The sequence below is a fragment of the Perca fluviatilis genome, chromosome 9 (genome assembly GCF_010015445.1).
Source record: "Perca fluviatilis chromosome 9, GENO_Pfluv_1.0, whole genome shotgun sequence".
NCBI lineage: Eukaryota > Metazoa > Chordata > Actinopteri > Perciformes > Percidae > Perca > Perca fluviatilis.
Window position 1 is genome coordinate 33266320 of NC_053120.1, and position 22672 is coordinate 33288991.

Genomic DNA, 22672 nt, shown 5'->3' on the forward strand with positions numbered 1-22672 from the left:
TAACCACACTTATCACATTTTCTTCTATATTCAGTGCTAATGTAACATCCATTAACTTGAGTCAAATGAGCAGTTTCAATCTGAAGTGGCTGATACCAGGCTTTCTACACACACTGCCTGGGTTATATGCCCATGTATTTAGGCTAGCTCCTTATTCATTTTAATTAGGCTCTGGCAAAAAAAAAAAGAGTTGTCCGACAGAAATGTTGGCGTCACTCATTAGTTTTTGGACTGCCGTTTTAAAGCCAGCAGTTTGCATTTTGGCCATCGCCATCTAGGAACTTTGGTGCCAGTAGTGACCATATTTGGACCGGAGGGCGGAGCTGGGAGATGATGCTAAGCCAGTGTCATGTATGGTTTCAATGCCGCTGTGCTAATCTAAACATTTAAAGAGGGAAAGTTAGCGATTTTCAACCGGCTGAAGCAAGTCAGAGTCAGAGTTTTGTAGGCGGGTAAACAGAGACCTCTGGGCACTGCATGTACAGCAATACACAGAACTGTATCAAAATTGGCAGACTTTCCCCTCAGTTACCAGCTAGCGCTAGCTAGCTAGCTAGCCTTTTTTGGCAAGGTGATACCGAATGCTCAACAAGACATTTTTAGGTGAACAAAATGTTCCAATTAACATAAAAAAAAAATAATTAATTTTTTGGGAATTTACCCTTTATTCGATAGTGGCTAGACAGGAAAGGAGAAGAGAAAGAGAGGGGATCACCCAAAAACATGTTAACGGCTATTTTAATGTACACAGGGCCCAACCGGCCATGGATACACATTGCTTAGCCTCTGTCCTGATTGATAGGTCGGTGTGTAGCCACGCCCTAAAACATGCCCTGCTTTACCATCTATCCATCCATCCATTTTCATCTGCTTATCCGGGATTGGGTCACGGGGGCAGCAGCTCCATCAGGGGACCCCAAACTTCCCTTTCCCGAGCCACATTAGCCAGCTCTGACTGGGGGATACCGAGGCATTCCCAAGCCAGTGTGGCTTGTGGTCATCTTGTATAAAATAAATGGGACCATAATTTACTAAATGAAATTCATGCTGTATTGAGCAAGTCTTGAAAGTAGAGATTGAGTCCATGAACTCATTATGAAAATGTAGCATTAGCATCATTAGCATAGAAAGGATGCAATTTTTATTTCAATGAAGCCTGTTTTTAAACTCCTGCGCCTCCTCACACGGACAGGGGACAAGAGACGCTAGCTGTTTGAGGTTAAGGGCTTTTGCTTATGGGTCAATGGTGTTAGAATTAATGTTTCCAATATGACCCCAGGAAGGTTTTTATAGAACTCTGGGACACTTTTTCTGTGAAACTTGAAATTAATGAAAATTTGATGCATTTGAAATCCAGGTGACAACATGGCATACAGGAAGGTGTGTGACGCCCAGGGTGGCCCAATGGTCAGTGAGGTTCTGCACTGCTCTGGAGGTATGGATCTCGATTGGGACCTGGAAAAGGAGGAGCTACAGGAACCAGGACCAAGCATGGACCGCATGCAGACGCAACACATGGATTGCCAGAGATCAGGTAGGGTTTTCTTTAAGATTAGATGGATTAAGATATTTGCTTATTTGGACAAATAAAAAAAAAATAATAATAATAATGAAATAACAGCGCTACAGTGACCAGCAGATCCCAAATTTGACTTCATCTGACTATGCAGCTTGTCAAAAAGAAATCTGTGGAATTAGCGTTAACTTGTTCATTATTGCGTTAACAGTCCTACTTACTATTAGCTCTATTGAAAGGACAATTACAGCTCATATTAATGCAAGGCAAGGCAGCTTTATTTGTATAGCACATTTCAGCAATAGGGCAATTCAAAGTGCTTTACATAAAACATTAAAGAGCAGTTTAAAACAATTAAAAAATTAAAAACAGATAAAATATGAGAATAAAAGTTACAGTGCACTATAAGAAATAAACAATTATTTAATGAAAGGCAGCATCAAAAAGAAAGGTCTTCAGCCTTGATTTAAAAGAACGGAGTTGCGGCGGACCTGCAGTTTTGTGTGAGTTTGTTCCAGATATGTGGAGCATATAAACTGAACACTGCTTTCCCCTGTTTAGTTTAGACTCTGGGGACTCTGGACCACAGTCCCCAGACTCTGGTGGTTTATGATGTAGCAGCAGATCAGAAATGTATTTTGGCCCTAAACAGTTTAGTGATTTATATACCAGCAAAAGTACAGTATTTTGATTTCAGATTTCTGATGCATGTATGACTTAAACATGCTTATAATAAACATATGATTCAGTGTTCTTTGTGTAATTTATCTTGAAGTTGGCAGATATTTTCCAGCATGCCAAAACAAGTTTCTGTCTCGTGCTTTCAATGATTTTAAAAAGTGTTTTGCACAGAACTCTTACCCATAATTTAAAACAACCCATCACTGTGAAAAAATACTGCTTTTAATGTGAGAAGTTTACCACTGCCAGCAGCTGCCAAGAAGAGACACTTCATAAATACCCTAAAGCTAGACTTGAGTTCTTCAGCTTTGAAGGACTGTGTTTTAAATTGTGCCTGGAGTTCTGTATCAGTAGTGGTGTTCTATACTCACAAATTCCTTCTCAAGCAAGTGGGCTGATCGTTTCAAAACTCAAAACTGAGCATTACATTTTTATTTCATATCCCACTGTCAAAGAGTGTATTAGTCAATGTGACCTATACTGCCAAATATTTCTTATTTGTCAGTGATATCACTTTCAGACCCTGTCCCTGACCCTGACCCTGAGCTGATGGAACCCATCCAGCCAACTGTCTCAGTTTCACCACATGGACGATTTGAACGTCTCCAAGAGGATCCCAACTACATCTCCCACTTCACCAGGGCTCCGGGCCATAAAGGCCAACGACGGCTCCACTGCTTCCTGCTCAGGTAATTCAAGGAATGCCCAGGTAACCTTTGTATAACTCAAGTCAGAAATGTCCTGCTGCAGGTATGTCATACATACAACTTGTATGTGTTTCAGTGATCTGCTACAGCAGAATAAGTAATATCTGGTGTCACCAAATTCATCATCATGGATTAATCTCTAGACCAGAGGTCAACTAGCCTGACAAGCCAGACCCACATCAAGATGTTTGGTCTGGGAACTCAGCATTGACAGGGCTCAATCCGAGGGGTGGGATAAACGGTTGTCTTTCAAATTACCTCTGCACGCAATAGGATAGGCTACAACCAGGCAGAGCAACAAAGAAGGTAGCGAAGCTAGTTTATAGATTAAGTAAGACAAAACTCCGAACACATCTTCCTTTTTTAAGAATGATTTCAGTGCCGTTCTTTGTTCTTTTCTCAAAGAAAAGCTTAACTCCAAGTCTTCCAGAAGACCGCTGTTCCCAGCAGCAGCAGCAGCCATAAGCCCGCCCACCGACTCTATACACGATGTGATTGGCCTGACCAGAGTTTGGTTTTTCCAGCTCGCAAGCCAACAGAGTGCCTAGACCCCCCTGGCTGCAAATAAAATTTGCTGCCGCTAGGGTGCGTCTAGATTTCTAGGCTAGAGGTCAACAGGAAACACTATTGAAAACAGTAGTTTAATAAAAAATATTAAAGGGTACACTGTAAAATATTACAGACCCATTTAGTTATGTCCACTTATTTCTTATTTGTAACTGAACGAGCTTATACAAGTTGTCGATTTTTAACTCAACTTTATGAGTTTTTGAAAGTTAAACTTGCATTTATTCGTTGGGTTGACTATTTAAAAAAATGTATGTGTTGATTGAACTTAGGTATGTAAGTTAAGTTATCAACCAATTGCAGTCAGGACTGCAACTGGTTCATTGGCTGGCCAATTCCCATGATGCAAGGCGGTAAATAGACTTTTGTTAAAATTTGCTGAAAAGTTTGCAGTTTGTTCGAAATACAAATGTAACTTTATGAATTCCGTTTATTAAACATGTGTTTAGAATGTAGTATTTTGTTGCCTGGTAATTGTAATTTTTGTGCTGGTTTACTTTTGTAACCATGAGTTAAGTGACTGTTACGTTTGGTAAGAAGAGCAGGAGTAATACAGTGTTAGACATTGAGCAGTAATAGGCTTTCTTCAGGCATTAATCTGCGGCGTGTCACTTCACTAGCGGCCATTTTATGTCAAGTGACACAAGATCAGCAGAGAGGCCGCTATTTTGCACGGGTCCATGGGGTGGCCCCACCCACGGTATCTCTGCTAGAAATGTGGTTATTTTGTTTTAACTTGAAAGTGTGAGTTGAAATAAAGAAGAAAGGTATGTCTGTTATACTAGGCAAAGAAGGTTTCTTGCATTATTAAAGAAAATGAATGATTTGTTTGAACTTAAAGTATGAAGTTAAACCAAGTAATACAAAGTTAAATCAACTAAAAGAACAACTTTAACAAAACTAGAACACTGTAGTTACATCAACCTCATTAACTTTAATTTCTAAGTTGAAACAAAGGCAGTCTTCAAGTTGAGTGAACTTCGATTTTCAAGGCAGCAAGGGAACTTGCATTTCCAAGTTAAACTAACATGAAATTTATTACAGTGTAACTTAGGTTTTCTTTTTCAACCTGGTCCTTATTTCCCCAAGTTTTGGGTTCTAAGTGACTGATGGGAACAACAATCTTTGAAATTGGTCCAGTATTACGCAAGACTGCTGCGGCAGAACTGAGCAAAACAAGCTACAATGTAAGTTTTTTATGCAGACTTACAGTGAAAACACACCGGGCGCGCGTGTAGCCCGCGTAGCGTAGATATGTGCCTGATCGCGTGCCTGGCCATTCATACTGGATGCATATTTCTCTGTGCCGTTCACAAAGCGATCCTTCTCCTCTCTTTCTCTCTCTCATTTTATTTTGAAATGTTTTATTTTTGTAAAGGATCCGGCTGCACTGTGGTCTTCCTGTATGTGATTACCTGCCTGACTTGACACATACGCTTGAAACTATTGCTGCAGCACGCGGCCCAATGTGGACGCTATGTGCCTGGTATGAACGGACAGATTAGATAACATGGGCGCTGGAAAAAAAATAGCTGCGCTACGCTGCTATACTGCTATAATGAAAAACTATAATTATTATGTATATATGCTTACACGATCGGTGTGTTTTCACTGTTAGGGTGTTTGGTGTGAATCAGAAAGTAATGTTTTTACTTTATCAGGCTGTGTTGGAGAGCATTCTCAGATACGGCATATTGGCCTGGTTTGGTAATCTCTCTGCTCAGATAAAAACTAAACTCCCTCTTCTGGTACAGTCTGCTGTGAAGGTGAAGACTGAAAACCTCTCAGCCAATCAATGAGCAGTCTGTACTCAGGCACGAGAGAGTTTCATCCGATCCGTCGCACATCCTCCAACCTGAGTATGAGCTCTTACTATCCAGCAGATGATACAGAGTCCCCAAATTCAGAATGAACCATTTTAAACACTCATTTGTGCCTACATCAGTCATAATGTTAAACAATAATACTTCTTGAGGCTGTATGGGTTGTGTAATACTATTATGGTGTTCTGTTAATGTGGCCTGTGGCTCACTGTTGTTTTACTTTTTGTTGTTGTTTTTATTTTTCTGTATTTATTGACTGTGTTTTTATTGTTCCTAGTCATCATGTCAGTCTTATTGTTTCCATTTATTGATCTTAATTGTAAGTGCAGTTAAAATTGTCAGCGCCGGAGTCCAATAAAAGTTTTTCCAAAGAGACAATAAAGTATATTGAATTGGATTAAAGTTATTGGGCAATTATTAATTAGTCAATTATGAAAATGTAAGATCCGTTTTGTTGAACATGAAACTGAAATATCGCTTTTGCCAAACCCACCAGACTCCATTTAAATAAACGGTAATTTTTTTATCATAAAATACACATTCAAATTCAACAGAAGTGAAATCAAAATTTGTTTTGGTTCATCTTCCCACGGTTTCAACAATCAACACTCTGGTTTGGTTGAAATAAATCCTTAATTTACCAATTTACATGTGGAAATATGCTGGCTCTATACATGCTAAAAGTATTGTTTATTTAAATGGAGTCTGGTGGGTTTGCTGATAGCGATTTCTGAGCTGTTTCTAGTTAAACAAAAAGAATTATACCTTTAAGAAAAAAGTCTATCTTTGTAGGGATCCTTTCCATAATGTTGTCTGACACGTAAAATAATAATCTGAGCCTGCACTTACACAGCACTTTTAGTGGACAAAATTAACAACGCACATTTGCCCAATATGATTACGTTGCAGCCCGGTTCGTGGCTGCCGATAACCGCGTTCTCACTCAATACTGGACCAGTTTGAAAATAGGGTCCAGGTTGAAAAAAACCAGACATTAGCCTTTAGCTTTTTTTCAGAGCATCTTATTTGCTTTACCCAGAGCTAATCTCTTGATTCATTTTGGACCTCTCCCTCATTCTTTATAGGTACTTCCTGGCAGGGGTGGGGCTTTTTGTCCTGGGTCTCCTGATTGGCAGGTTCACTCACACACCTGTTGCGAAAACACCTGTTCCTCCATCTGATAGCTCAGACCTGCTGGAGGAGCTCCTGAGAGGAATCACAGCCGACAAGATAGACGCTCTTCATAGGTAAGCTCCCAAGTTGCAGTAATAAAAAAACAAAAAACATTTTACTGAAAGAATTACACTTTTGTTGTGGACACAATGTGGAAACAAAGGCAGTCAAGGCCGGTGACATTGGTCAGATCCAGTGTTGTAATGTAACAAAGGACAAATACTTTGTTGTACTTAAGTAGAATTTTCGAGTATCTGTACTGTACTTTGTTATTTATATTTCTGGAAGTTTTTACTTTTACTCCACTACATATCCTAAATACCATGTCTACTTTTACTCTGATGCATTTCCCCTAAGCATCTTTGTCACTGGTTACTTGCAAGAAATGTTTTACGTACCTTGCAGTGAAAGATTCTTTCTCGGAATTTTTTTTAATTCTGTTATTCTTTTTGTTGATGTCAGACTTGAGGCCCTATCTTGCACCCAGCGCAACTGACTTTGTACACCGACGCATGTATCGTTCCTATTTTGCACCCGACGCACAGCAGACTTTTCCCTCCACAGACGCACGTTGGTAAATTAGGGATTGTATTTGCGCTCCAGGGGGCGGTTCAGCGAAAAGAGGAGGCGTGTTCCGGCACAAACGTTCCCTGGTGCTATTTTGCAGACCAGGAAAAACCTGGTCTAAAGTCAGTGGCGTGTTATTCAGATGCTATATTAGGGGCGCATGCTTGGCCATAATGTAGCGTGTGCACAACGCGCATACACTTTGCTTCTCTCATCAACACGGACGCAGCAGTTCCCATTTTTGCAAACCATACATAATTACAAGGAAAAATATTACTGAAAATGCACATCAGGTGTTTGGATAGGTCAGGAGGCACTGTACAGTACAGTCCTCAAAAAGTCGCAGCATTCTTTGCGCCCGAGAGGCCGCAGCAACATCGCCACCCGATCAAGACGGGCATTTATTACTTTGCTGCATCCCAGACAGCTCACGCTGGCGTGCGCCAGGCAAATCCGCCGTCATAGCAACAATCCGCCATGGAACAAGCGCGCCTGCTTTTAAAGGGAATGTGAGATGATGCTATGATTGGTTTATTGCACGTTACGCCCAAACCACACCTAGCTACTTCAGACCAACCCATTTTAGATTTGCATCGGGTGCAAAACCTTTGGTAATGAACTTTATTGTGGCTTCCTTATAGTGACATAATATTCAGGGTTTCTCATTTATCCCGCCGGTATAATAGCAACAGCGCCCGAGATCCGCCCACAAAGCTACTTGCGTTTCACGTTTGATACTTGCGTTTCAGATCGTTAAAATAGGACCCTTGATGTTTAAAGGTTCACATAACGTGACAAAAAATGTTGTAGCCTAAAAAACGCGTCACATCACTTAGAGCACCTTTAAGAAGGTGCAGAAACCCTGAATATTATGTCACTATAAGGAAGCCACAATAAAGTTCATTACCAAAAGGTTTTCTTTACTTACATTCAATATCAGAAAATTACTTTTGATACTTAAGTACAGTAAATATCATATACTTTAAGACTTTTACTCAAGCAGTATTCTAAAAGGAGACTTCTACAAAAGTCATTTTCTGGTCAGATATTTCTACTTTTACTCAAGTATTGCTTTCAAGTACTTTGCACAAGACTGGTCAGATCCACTCACTCAAAAAACATTTTCAACTCACGGTGGCTTCTCAGTAAGAGAAAGCTGCAAGTGGTTGCAGAGACTTGCTGAATAGAAAACAGGCACAAGACAAGTTTCAAAATGTAGAATGTAATAACTCCTCTTTTAGTTATGACCATGATCTTTTCTGTTTCACACCTATAGTTCGGTGGACTCTGTGTAATTCTTGGGTTCATTTGGTTCAGTTTGCTTTCACACTGCACTTTGTTAAACAAACCAAACACTGTAAACACGCGTCATGCAATCGACAGAATATCCGAAACTCGCCGACAGAAATAATGGAGCAACACCACAATCATAACGTCTCGGGTTTTCTGGTTCTGCTTTAGAGTTTTAATAATTTAGAAGAAGGCGAACAATGAGCAGCTGACAGACAGCGAGAGAAGGAGAGAGAGATGATGATCACACAGACGACCAGCATGTGTGCTCAGTCAGAACAGCTTATGGATCTGAAAGTTATCTTAAATCATATATAAGTCTGTAAACTCTGTGCAAGGAGTTTGGATAAGCTTTCATACCAGCCCAAACGAGGTAAGTGTGGAAGCAACCTAAGTTGCCAAACCTAACCAAACATAAACCATAGAGGTGTCAGACCAGAGAGTAATAATATTGAATTGTCTTACAGTGATCTCTATTTTTGAAGTCACATACTCTTATATCGTTCTTCTGATATCGGGGATGCCAGATCAGAAAATGGTGGACTTGAACTTGTTCATACAGTAATGAGTAATAAGTTAATACTAGTGATGAAAGCACTAAAAGAAGGATAGAGAAACAGAAAATGTGAGAAGAAAAGAGGATTGTACAAAGGAGTTGGAAAGCAAAGCAATGGTGTTATGATGAGTTGAGTTGAATGGATGTTCAAAGAAGGTGACAGAAAGGTAGGAAAACAGAGAAAGAGGATCATAGTTTGATGCTCCCCAAGTCTATGATCACCATTATCAAAAGTCTGACTTGTTGCCTTTGGCCAGGCAGTGATATATCCCTAGAGGAAGGGAAAAGACTCAGAGATAGTATAGAGACAGTGCTGAAGCCAGCGATAACGTGCTCTCCACCAGGTAGCAAATCTTTTTTTTAACACGGATACAAACCTCTGTCAACCCGAACACTGCCTTCTCCAAGCCAAAGGATCACAGGACGACTGGGTGTATGAGATAACTGGCTTTACCACTGAACTGAGACAATCATTTCACCATGGTTTCCCTCTCTGAGTTTTACTCGCTTTTAATTATTTATTTTCTCACATTCATAGTTCAATAATAAACATGCCAGAAACATCCCCACCCACCCATCCATAATGGCCAAAGACCCACACATAATATCTTAACCATCAATGAGGAGTACGTGTTTTTTTTGTTTTGTTTTTTAACATACTACTAGTCCTCATTTTATTCATATACTGATTCTTATTTGTCAGTGACCTCTAGTATTCTGTGTCTGTCGGAACTGTGAGATGGATGTGAGGTAGATACAGCCCCTCATCTTTTTCCTTTGAACTAATGCGGCCTGTAGTTGACCTTCACTGTACAATAAGCCACATTTTCACAAACTCGATGATTAAATTAGCTTATTAAAGATGAGATTCAACTGAAACATCCAGTCAAGCGGTTCAAGTCAAGTGTTCATGTTATGGCTTTGATCATTTCAAATAATCCAGTCTGCATGGATCAAAATCAAATTCAACTAATTCGCAATAGTGAGTTGCCTTCAGTAGCATAATTTACTGCCAGTCTGAAGTAAGTGTGTGGAGATCAGGGTAGAGTGCTTCACAAAGTGCTAGACCATGTGGCTTTCACAAGGGCGTAACTTTGGGTTCAACATTGGGGGGGTTAAGGGGGGTTATACTTTAGAGCAAAATAAAAATGTTGTACGTCAAACATTTCATTTTCTGCACTATGGTGATTTTTTTTCTGCAACAATTTGTGCCTTTTCTGCATCAATTTATGGTGCAAATGTCTTTTTTTTATGTAAAGGAAATTACAATAGGTTTTTGGGGAAGATTGCACTGGCCAGTTTTGATTATTGGAGGGGACCAAATAAAAAATAGTAAATGGTTTTGTTTTAGTTTATATCCACGACGTTCCACTTCCGGGATTGCTCCATTGCCGGCGGAAATTCCAACAGATTCTACTCATTTAGGCCGGATATCCGTTGCCTTGGGCTTCCTTTGTGTTGGCATTTTAAACTCTGGTCAATTTATGAGGACTATGGTTAACTGCCCCTCAGATCTCTGCAGGGTAAATCCAGACAGCTAGCTAGACTGTCTGTCCAATCTGTGTTTTCTGTTGCATGACTAAAACAACTTTTGAACGTCGAATGTTCCACCAAAACAAGTTCCTTCCAGAGGCGCCATTGCTTCGTAAGGTGCTTAGCGAGGCCTAAGACGATTGTAATTGGTTTAAAGAAACGCCAATAAACCAGAGCACATTTTTCTCCCATATCGGAATGCTGTGTGGACTAGCCAGACCCTCATAACACAAGTGTTATAACACGATTTTATAACAAACCAAGATATAAGGTATAAACTTGCCTTGACACATGCCTTGAATTCTCATATAAAAGTCATTATTCTAACAATGGCCAGGAGCACAACACAAACAAATAATAAAGGCTGAGTAAAAAAAAACATGGTGGTATTTTTCGAGAATAAAGTTGTAATAAAATAGGTTGCTTCTTCTCATATTTGCATGTGTTAGCATTTCCTGACAGTCCATAGGCTATTGTAGACTGCAGTTATTTAGACTACTTAAAAGAATTTTTGAATTGTGTTTACAGTGTGCCGTATTTCCTCTTACTGGTAGTTCTGTGGCATTGTCTCTGCATCCTTCTCTCTTATAGACACCTTTGCAATTTTCGGGATTGTCTTCCCACTGAAAAGCTTGGGGTTTGGGCTATTAGCTGCACTTTATCAGAGGTGGTGAAGTTAAAATTTGTGTTGAGCCACACAATGGAGAGATGTATGCCTGATCTTAAGTGTTTGCTGTTTTACACCTCGGATGAAGAGCCGCGCACAGCCACTTCCCTAAACTTTGTTTCATCCAGAGAGTCCCAAATGGGGTTCTCAGACAGTCAGATGGGGATACTATATTCCCACTTCTCAGAGTTTGTTCTTAAAAGCTTGTGTAACTCATTTTAAGCCTGAAACCAAGCCAACAAGCTTCGAAATGAATCGTGACCATAAAACATTTGATTTGGCGCATAAGAACATTTTGAAAATGGCAACAGAGGCAAAGGTACGAGATTGTGTACAGAAACGATTATAGACTTCAATGGTAGTACCTTGCTATAGCGATATATAGACATATAGATATATAGACATTGCTGTTACGCTTAGGATTGTGGTGTTGGGTATTCGTAGGTGTACAGATTCAATCATTGGCAAATTATCAAAGATGTTTTATCAATATTAATAAAGAATAAAAAAAAAAAATTCATAACTTTATCAAGTCGACAAACAATCAAAACGGGGCACCACCCTGGAATCAGGGACCAATAATCAAACTGTGAAACTGTCTTATTTCTGTGGTGTTCCCTTTAAAATACCGATCTGAATTAATTTGATTAATTTATCTGGTATATTGTAAAGGAACAAAAGGAATTATGAATTTGAGCACTACCTGTGTTGAACCAGCAATTATTACGACAAAATACACAAAACAATCAGAAAAGCGGTGTCCACAGTTATCTGATTTTCCGGTAGAGAAATGTTTTCTCTTCTGCAGTTTTGGAAACACGAGGTGCGTGTTTTACAGGATCCAGTAGTGTTCTTCAGAACACCGAGAAATAAATCCACTTTGTCCAGAAGTGGAAGTAATTTGCACAAGCGCTTGCGTGCCTCCTTTCACAGCGTCAGCTGCGGGGAAAGACATTTGTTTCTGTGTGTCGGAGGGTTTTATTAAGGCCCTATGCTGTGTTTGAGGAACCTCTGAACCAATGGGAGAATCAAAGTTACAGGAAGGTGCGAACCTTATCTGCAGTCCCCTCCCTGGAGACATTTTGTGAAAATCATCGCAAATAAAATGTGTTTTTCTTAAAACAAGGTGGATATTATACGGACCTCTGACTTCTACAGGAGCATAAACCTTAGTTTTACAACTTGTAGCTCATGGAAAGTCTACTTTGGATGATTTAGACATTACGACTAATAATCAAAATCCTTATAGAGAAAATGAATGGGATTTTTACTTGCAGAACCAGACTGTTGAGCTCTATTTGATTTCAGGATGACGTCACTAAAACTGTCCAATCAGTAATTGACCTGTCACTCTGTATAACTTCATGTTTACTCCTCTTGCTTTATTTGTAAACGGTCAGCGTTAACACGAACTGTTCCAGAACTAAAATGCAACAATAACAAAATTGGGGTGGCAGTAGCTCAGTCTGTAGGGAGTTGGGGAACCGAAGGGTCGCCGGTTCAAGTCCCCGTACGGACCAAAGTACGGAGTGTGGACTGGTAGTTGGAGAGATGCCAGTTCAGCTCCTGGGCACTGCCAAGGCCCCGAACCCCCCCCAACTGCTCAGGGCACGTGTCCAGCAGTCGCAGCCCACTCACTCTGACATCTCTTCATTTGTGCACGTATAGGACCTGAGCATGTGTGTATTTCAGGCCTGTGTGTAGTGTGTTCTAACAAACAAATTCCAATTTCCCAACTGGGGATCAATAAAAAATATAAATTATTTTACAAACAGTTTTTTTCCTTTGGTCCAGACGAAATGAACTACAGGTTTGAAAACACCCTTAGAAAACCTGCCCTGAAAGCTGACCCTTCTTTTCTAGTTAGTCTTGGTGTGACCAAACTGTCTCTTGGTGTTCTGTCTTGATGTGATTCCTACCAGTTTTCACATTTTATTTATAATTCCAACCATGCTCTCTGACAGTATTCATTCATTCATTGTAAACCATGACAGCAGAGTATAAGCCCCATACCGTACTTCTGTTTTTAGCAAAGAACTTTATATAAACATGTCATCTCTATAGTAACCGTATTAGTTCAGTGATGGTTGAAACATTTATGTACCAGTATATCTTTATGTGTAAATAAAATAAAAGTAGGGAATGGTGTGTGCTTCTATGCATTGATTTTCATTACTTTTTTGACATTAAACTGATGATAATAATTGATTTTCCAGGGTGGCAAGTCTCCAATAATGATATATTCTCAGTCATGGCTCCACTTTGTCCCCAGAAATGTATTCTGAAGTGGGAGAATACAAATAATGTTATGCAAGAACTTTTGCCCTAGCTGAGGGTGTAGTGAACGAATGATCCTGGAGTAATTCTGCCAGAAACTCTTATAATGGGTTGGCTCTTTCATTCAGTTAACAGCACATGTTCCTTTGTACTCAAACCTATACGTTTTCCATTGACCTGATCATTATATTATTTACTTTATCAGGCACAAAAAATAACTGCTTGAGTTACTTTGTGTGGGAAAATAGAAAAATAGAAGCAGGAACGAGACAGTGGTAGAGAAAGTGAAATCGACACATTAAATGAGCTTTAAAGACGAAGAAAGACCTAAGAGAAATAGAGACTAATGAGACAGTGGGGGAGCATATTTAAACAGCTTTGACACTAGACAGGGGAAATATATCAGTGTGAATGAATTGCTGTTTGGTTTGTGGGATTCCCAATACGTGATTGATTAAGTAATTGTTATAAATGCCCGAGTAGCTCCATATTCAACGGATGACAAAAATGTGTTGTGAGAGACTGTCTTTAGCGCAGATGGATGACTTCTGCTTGTTTGAATTATTTTATGTTTCCCACTCTTTGTTTCTCAGCCAAAGGGCCTCCAATGTTTTTCCCCTCAATAGGGGTATAAGGCAAACACAGCAGACTTTTTCCAGCTAGAAACCTCCAATCCAATTTTTTTCAAATTTAAACTTCAAAGAGCTGTGTAAAGCATGCAGAGCTACTTTCAGAGAAACTGGATTAAGTTCAAATCCCTAGAAGATGGTTTCCCACTGCTAGTATCTTAGCCCGTCTATTATCTCTCCTGCTAATTACACTGCTGCAATACATTCCGTCTTACAGCTATAGGGAGGTGCATTGTATGGCTTTTGTTTCTCTGCATATAGTCCCACACATATCTCAAATTTGAACATTTAGTTTGAGAGCTTTATGCTGTGAGACTGGGTTGGTTTTTAAGGGGTATTCATTGAGCTGCTGCTTTGACGCCATGGGCTGTCGTTGCTGCTGATTCTGGCTGGATGATGTCTTGGGGTGACAACAAATCTTTATCTAGCTCAGTGGTTCTTAAACGTTTTGCACCACATGTGCCTGGTTTATTCCTTATAACATTATTTATTGTTGACTGTTGTCAACCACAGACAAGCTGTACTTCTTCCGTCCTGCTCCAACTGAATCCAAATTTGAGGTAACTCGGGTAATATCTTCTTACTGTTTTGCATCATTTCCTGCTAGCAGGTGCTGTGGAGACTTCACCGGCACTGCTTAAGTAGTGACTAGCACTTGCGCTTGGTTCACTTTCATCTACAATAGTTTCAACAGGGCTGCTCGAAATATTCTCCTCCTGATCTGCACTTCTCTTTCTAATAGTTTCTGTTTCGAGCCAGGATTTCAGTGTTTTTGAACCATTCGTTTTACCTTTGCTGCTTGAAAATTGACTTATGTGGGCGTTTTTCACGGGAAGACAGTCTCTCCTTTTTGAAAAGCAGACCTTTTATTTGAAAATAATAACAATAACACATTGAATAAAACAAGGTAGGCTGTTGTTTTTAACACATTTTTTATAAAATTATGTTTTCAGTACTTGTCACAAGTAAATGAAATGTAATCATATTTGTAAATGAATGACTTTAGGTATTTAAATACCATAAAAATAAAAGTAAACTGTAGTCTTTTTGTATTTCTAATACCAATTAAGCTATCCATCCAATTGTGAAAAATAACCATTGTAGCCTATCAAAATGTCAATAACTGCATTTACCATCGATCACCATGATCTTAAAATTGGCATCAATAAAGCGCAACCGTGACCGCCCACTTTTTTAATGGCATTGTGTGTTTTTCCCCCATTCAGTTGTTTCATTGACGTTTTGAAAATTGCTTATATAAAAGAGTTTTAAGTCTGGAACCAAGCCAACAAGCTACAACATGAATAGTGAGCACAAAGCATTTGATTTGGTGCAAAATAACATTTTGAAAATGATGAAAAGGGAAAGGTACAAGACCGTGAAGAGATACTATCATAGACTTCAATGGCAGAAGCTTGCTCTAGCCATTCGTGGTTTCCCATGTACATTAAACGTTTCTATGATAACAGCGAGTTGGACCAATCAGAGATGTTGCTGTTACGCTGAGGATTGTGGGTACTTTAGTTTTTCTCCATAAGATCGCGGATAAAATTGCGGTTGATTTCATACAGACTTCTAGCTTTAACAGGAGGAGAAACCTAGCCTCATGAGACCATCCTGATCTCGCAAGCTCCAGTTTTCTACTTGAAGATCAGTCTGGCATCTTGAGATAAAGAAAATTTGGAGACGTTCGCCAAACGACCGACCAATCAGCGTTGGTTTTGAGGCGGGTTCAGGTGTGACGCAACGAGAAGCGAATGTTCAGTCTAAACAACATGTCAGCTTCCACGGATGAGATGAGCGTAGCTATTGGGCAAGTTTTATCCGAATTAGAAAGTATTCCTTCATTGAAAGAAGAGCAAAAAACGGCACTGGAGGCTTTTCTCGGAGGAAAAGATGTTTTTGCTCTTCTCCCGACTGGTTTCGGCAAGAGTTTGATCTGATTGGTTGATTTGGCCCGTCTATCACAAACATAGGTGGTGATAGACAGATGTTTATCCAGTCAGCTAACCAGTATTTTCGCCCCTTCCCAAAAGTTCTCCAACGGAAAGTTCCCATATGGGTAGGCTGAGCAAATGCGAAGCAATCCATCTGGCGGAGTCAGGTTAGCAGAAACCTCCATTTCACAACAATGTAACTTGTGGTTAGTCTAAGTCGGATGGTTTAGACATTATAGCTGATAATCTAAATCCTTATGTAGAAAATCAATGGGATTTTTTACTTCTGGAATCACACTGTTGAGCTTTATGGGTGTGACGTATGGATTTTTTTAGTGAGGTGAAAAGCGAAGTATCTCTGAGGTTTTGGTGGTTTACCCACACATATTGAAGGAAAGAAAAAACAGAAGGTTTGGCTGCTCCTTTGCTGCTTGACCATGGAACCGGTATAGACAGTGGCTTCAGTGTCGACAGTGTTCACAAGAGCGTGACACTGACGTGACATTTGCGGTGTAGACACGAGCAACTCTCCAGACGCTATTCAACACAGGATGGAAGACGGTCAATGATGATAACTAAACAAATATTGTGTTTATTATATTTTATACAACACAACATATTAAAACCAGCAAAATTTGTGTTTTTGGGGGATTTTGTAAAATGTATTTGCATGTCTAGACGTGATGAGCAGCACAACAAATGCAACTGCAACGGAAATACAGTCTGTAGTTACAGCAACAGCCATAGAGCCAGCAGAAAAAACCCAAGTGTCGCGTTTTGTGTCATTTTTCTGTGAGTAGGGAGATTTAGGCACTGGTAATATGGAGGGAAGGTTAACATAGTTAATTTAAACATACTACCAACATTATGATACAAAGTTGGTTGAACATCGGTAATGTATTCCCTTATGAGTCATTATCTAGCAGAAAATGAACAGTCTTTAACAGTTGTTTTATCACTAAACAAACAAAAAAATATTGTTTTGAGGATCTTTTAGAACAGCACACTAGTGCGTAGAAAAGCTCAGAAAGGTCAGTTACAGTTAAATGCAATGCAGTATTGGAAGATGAAAGTAATTATAAAAGGAATCAACGCTATACCAGCTGTGCATAAAGTACCAACCATTTAAAAAAAAAAACAGACCAAATTGGTCTGTGCAGGCGGAAAATAAAAGGTTTACAAAACCGAACACAAAGTGTTTATTACTACAACAGATTTCATGAGCAACTATTTGGTGGTAGAGAGTAACACTCATGTATCTGAAAACAGAATAAATAATTGAAGATAGCCTGGTCTTGAGCCTTAAAGTGAAAACAGTTTATTTCACATCAGCTTATGCTCTCCAGCTGATTACTACCACTAACTGACTTTGTCCAGTTTAAATTAAAAAAATGTCATTTATTCTGGCATTTCAAAGACTTGCAGATGAGTGGAACTTTTTGTGAAACTAAATGAAAGGAGGTACCACCCTGGTTCCGACCAATCAGTGTTCTGTGAGGAACTACTGGCAGCTGCCGGCGTGTTTTTAGGTGTCTGTGACGACAGTATATGACGAGAGTATGGGCCCTATCTTGCACCCGGCTCAGCGCGGCGCAAAACCCGACGCAAGTGTCTTTGCTATTTTGAGACCGTCCAGCGCCCACATCACAGCAAATGCACTTGCGCCCATCTTTGCGCGTGCTGGTCTTACAGTGAGGTGTGTTCATGTGAATTCTTGGCGTATTGCTATCTTGAGGCAGCGGGAAGTGATTGCGCCATTGACCAACGCTTAAACGCAAAGTTGCATACTTTGTACAAAATGCTTTAGCTTGATTTCTAGATATATAGTTAGCCTCAAACTGGCGTTTGAATATTTGATTTGTAAACAAAATGCTTGCGGAAAAGGTAACGTTGTGCAAAACGTTAGCTTAGCGTCTTCCCATTCTTTCTGCTGATTTCTCACGTCTGTATCCACTTTTGTCTTCATAAAAGCTTACAAAAACTTAGTTATGGGTTCTTTGCCATGTGGTTAGTGCATCCCACCTCACAGCAGCTTTTAGGCAATTTTAAATGTGTTCTGTCTCTATTGGACTTCATCAGGTAGCCAGAAACATGACTCCAGTGGTAAGGTTGCTTTGTGTCTGCTGGATGTGTAACCAGGCAAGTGTTTGCTAAGACAATGGCCATATAAATACTATGAGGTGAAAATATATCAATGTTGTGTTTCAAGCATGGGGCGCATCAAACAGCCACTTAGTCTTGCATTGCCAGGAAACCATGCTGTGGAATGGCACGGTTTCCAACAGTGGTCTTGGGGAACGCAAAGCTCCGGATGCAGCGACAGTGGCTCTGCAAAATGGTCTCAGGGAGGGATGTTGTATCGACGTGTGTACTTTGTCCGCAGCAATCCCGCCAATCGGTCCCAAAACAATGTCAGTTAGATAGTAAATGCCATAGACATTTTCTTTGTAAATCTTTACAATCATTCCCTGAAAGAAACAAGCAGGCCAACCTAGCAGTTTCCTCAAAACTTGCCATTTTCAGCATGTAGGTTGCTAGATCAAAGTTTGTTGTTGTTCCCGTAGCGAACTGAGTTTGAGAACGGCAACACGCAGAGCGCGGAAGGTGAGGGACATCCGGGCGTGATGTCAGGCAATTATCTGGGAAATGCACTTCCATTGATCCAAACTGACAGCCACTTGACCCTACAAAGCCCCCCGGTAAAACTCAGTTGGTCTTAGGAAGAAGTGGACTGAAGACAACTTAACATAAAAATAAAAAAAACACAAAATTTCGATGAGGTGGTTTGTGAGCAGCACCTCCTGTAAACGTACAGTGTGTCTCCTCCAGCTCTGATTCTAAACTGTGGCCCATTATCCGTCTGTTTAAAGGTTCTCATCTGCCTTCACTTCAATGCAGCTCATTTCACTGATTACTTCCCATCCTTGTTAAAGTAGCATTAATCAGTGAAATCAGCTGCTTTAGTGACTGATTGCAGTGAGTCTCTGGCCACGATAGCATGGTATTTTTACATCAGCCATTTGTGGATGAATTAACATGAACACCTTGCATTCAAGGCCTTCATCGTATTTTCTTACCCCTTCTATGCTGTAACACGTCAATTGTAGCACACAAACTGCATAACCATAGCAATAGAACTTATGCTTCATAATACACTTACATGGAGTTGAATAAAAAACTCCCAACACATTCTCAAAAATATGTTAAACATAATAAGCCTCACATATGTAGTATTTATTGCAGGGCAGTTTACATTAAATTACATTGTTTAGGTGTTCATATTCAATTCTGTCCACTCCCCTCAAACTGCTGTATGCTATTTGAGTAAATTAAACGGTGAATTCTATAAATTCTAAACATAAAAGTGTATTTACTGTACATATCTTGGCGAGGACTACTGCATATTAGGGGTGAATCTCACTGGTCTCATGATTCGATTACGATTATCCTGTCAACAATTTGATATTGCGATGCATCACGATGCGTCACCTCCTCAATACTATTATATATTGCTACACATGGTTTCCATCAACAAATTCAAGCAGTCAGATATAACTCCACTTTTTATTAAAAAAATTCCTGAATGTAGCAGTCTGAACACAGCAGACAACAGGCAAAAAGCAAAAACCAAAAAAAGCAGTAACGTAACATCAACAGCAAAGTAACATCAGTAGAATATAACCGATTATGTCACTGTATCGATGCAGAATCGTCCACATCGATTAGTGATTCATTTCAACAAATACTGCATTTTTGGAAAAAAATAGTAGTATAAAGCCTGTGGAGCGGCACAAAACCTGATAAATTTCCTCAAGTGATGTCACTTGTCAAAATCAGTTGGGACTGGAGACAATCTGGATTTAGAGATGTAAGGTTACCAGACCTCCGGAGCTCACTCCTCATCTCTGATTGAACTGCAACTCCTTCTTTATGTAGACAATTTAGTGATAGACCTACAATTAGTACCAGATCAAAAAAAAGTATTACTCCCTTTTCTGTCACTGTTTTGTTTGACTTAAAACTAGTTGAGTTTAATAAATATTTTTCAACTTTAAGTTTCTACTTAGTCTTCTCTCTTATCTAATGTGAGTGAACTCAGTTCGGCCTACAGTGCATCCAGAAAGTATTCACAGCACACGGGAATGCGGATCTGTAGATAGCGCTGTGGCAGTTTTTGTATCTTTAAACAAAATTTTTAAGTATATGTGACAGAAACCACTGTGAGTGAATGTTATTACCATTCTGTTGGTGATGTGTCAGTGTTTTTGTTCAGGTGCTGTGCCCTCTCATCCCTGGCTTGCTCAGTGCGTGGCAGTGGCGGTAGCACAGAGGTAGACTATAACCTTATTTTAGGCTCATAACGCCACATACAATATTAAATGAAGTTAACTATTGGCACAAGTAAGTCACACAGTAACGTGAGCTCTTTATTAAATAGCTTTAAATAATATTAAACATAGTCTTTATTAATCTTTACATTCATTCCCCGAAAGAACCAAGCAGGCCTGCCTTGTTGCACGATCGCCATTTTTCTTCAAAACTTTGCTATTTACAGCATGTAGCTTGCTAGCTCTAACTCTATTGTTGTTTCCTGAATCAAACAGAGTTTGAGAACGGCAACAGACAGAGTGCGAACGGTGAGGGACATCCAAGCCAAGGATACATCCGGCCAGGGATACATCCGGCCAAGGATAAATCCGGCGATAATTGCCTCACATGCGGTGGCGTGGATCCAGACTACGTTTCTCCTAATGGAAGTGTTTTGTCCTGTTGTAACGTGTTTGCACTGGTCGGCCACCATAGTATTGTAGGTTTAAAATCACCCAAAACATGGTGTTTTTTTTCCTCTATCTCATTCCTTTCGGTAGTACAATATACCATTCTCTCTCTTTTTCCTCTCTCTCCAGCTACAGTTAAACTGCCTGGCTGTTACAGCTGCAACAGTATGCAGAGAATACTAACAAAATTAAACTCAGAATATGCCATAATGAGTCCTAACGTCGATTAACTTAACAACTAACACTCTTTTTTGCTTACAGTTAGATTTACTGACAATTTAAACCTGTCTTTCTTATCTAAGGTTATGTTAACCTAGGTTACATACAGCATTGTATGTGTATACATGCATGCAGACTTGCATATTGCTCCATCTCTGTCCCTGGTGCTTGTATGCGTGTGGTATGTGGTAGGTCTTGTCAAAATAACACTGTGACAATATGACAGCCATATCAGTAACACTGTGTTTGGTGTTCCCAATAACATCAGACCGTGAATAGCAATATAATGCTGAAGAGATGAATACAAATTAAACACATTGTAAGTAAGACAACATCTGAACTGAGACATTATGCAATTTGCAGCAGTTACATTTAAATAATTCTAAAGTCCAATGTCCCAGTGTTTGGTGTTAAAATATAGAGGAGGCATATTTTATTCTCATGAAGATGATTTTATTGCTGACATAAAGCAATCGTGGGAGGGGGTGGGGAGCAGAGAGGAGGCGTGTACACGGAGAGGGGAATGAGAGAAACAAATGAAGATGGAAAGTGTGAGCTGGCGTCACTGAGTGAATTCAAATAGAGAGAGAGAAGACGAGAGCATCTTAGGCCATGATAGACAAACACCATGTTGATGCAGGGTAAACTGGCAGTGTTTGCTGCAACAGGAAGAGGAACTTATAACGAGGATTATAAATGATGTGATAGATTAAAAACCTTTGTGATACCAAAAAAGGTTTGCTCAGTGGTCATGGTCATTGGACCGATCACTAAGCAAACTCCATGCCAGTTATCAGTTGTCATGGAGATCTTCAACTCAGTGTAGATCTCCCCATCCGCTAATAAAAACTGACTGATATGGTTAAAAGGCACTGAAAAACGTGTAATTTACAACTAATTCCAAGATCAACAGTGAACTTGGTTGATTCATATTAACGGTTTTAAACAGATATCAAAGAGATATTAAGATCCCCATTTCACGTGCACCCCACACTTACACATGTCCACCCAGGAGGCGTAGCAGTAGCAGCATATTAGCAGAGCAGCAGCTTTTACCCAGGATACATGCAGGAACATTATTGATTGTAGGTAACCTGCATTTTGGCAGTCCTCAGAGCCAAAGGCACAATTTTGCGTCAAAGCAGAGAAAAAATTACTTGAAGAGTAAAAATATGATTTGGGTCGTGTTTATGTACATACAGCGCAAGTGAAATGCGAGCCTTTAACCAGCTGGATTGATTGAAATAGGAGTATCTGAAGCGCCTCCTGTGTAAACATTAGGGATGCACCGAATCCAGGATTCGGGTTTGGATTCGGCCTAATATTAGGCTTTTTGATGGGGTTCGGTTTCTGCCGAACCTTAGAAGTTTTTTCCACAGAACCGAACCCTACGCTTGCAATGTGCGCGCTACGCTGGTCAACGTAATGTAATAATAATAAGTTTATTTGATATAGCACCTTTTACAGACAAAGTCGCACAGTGCTTGACATGATAAACATTTGTAAAAGGAGGAGGAGGAAGGTCTGGCTAGTCCACACAGCATTCCGGGATGGGAGAAAAACATGCTCTGGTTTATTGGCATTTCTTCACACCAATCACAATCGTCTTGAGCGGTGCTAAGTGCCACACGGAGCAACAGTGCCTATGCAAAATAGGCTCAGAATGAAACTTGTTTTGGTGTAACGTGTGTACGTTCAAAAGTTGTTTTAGTCGTGCAACAGAAAACTCAGATAGGACAGATAGTCTATTTA

At 39.8% G+C, this 22672-nt stretch overlaps 1 protein-coding gene across 1 annotated transcript in view; it reads left to right on the forward strand.

The window, feature by feature from the left end:
- LOC120566032 (inactive N-acetylated-alpha-linked acidic dipeptidase-like protein 2) overlaps window positions 1-22672 on the forward strand; it is a 519707-nt gene that overhangs the window by 23107 nt on the left and 473928 nt on the right. Inside the window, exons 2-4 of the mRNA XM_039812233.1 lie at window positions 1358-1534; window positions 2718-2886; window positions 6380-6541. Coding sequence (XP_039668167.1) covers window positions 1366-1534; window positions 2718-2886; window positions 6380-6541 — 500 coding nt within the window. The 5' untranslated portion in view covers window positions 1358-1365. The remainder of the gene's footprint in view (window positions 1-1357; window positions 1535-2717; window positions 2887-6379; window positions 6542-22672) is intronic.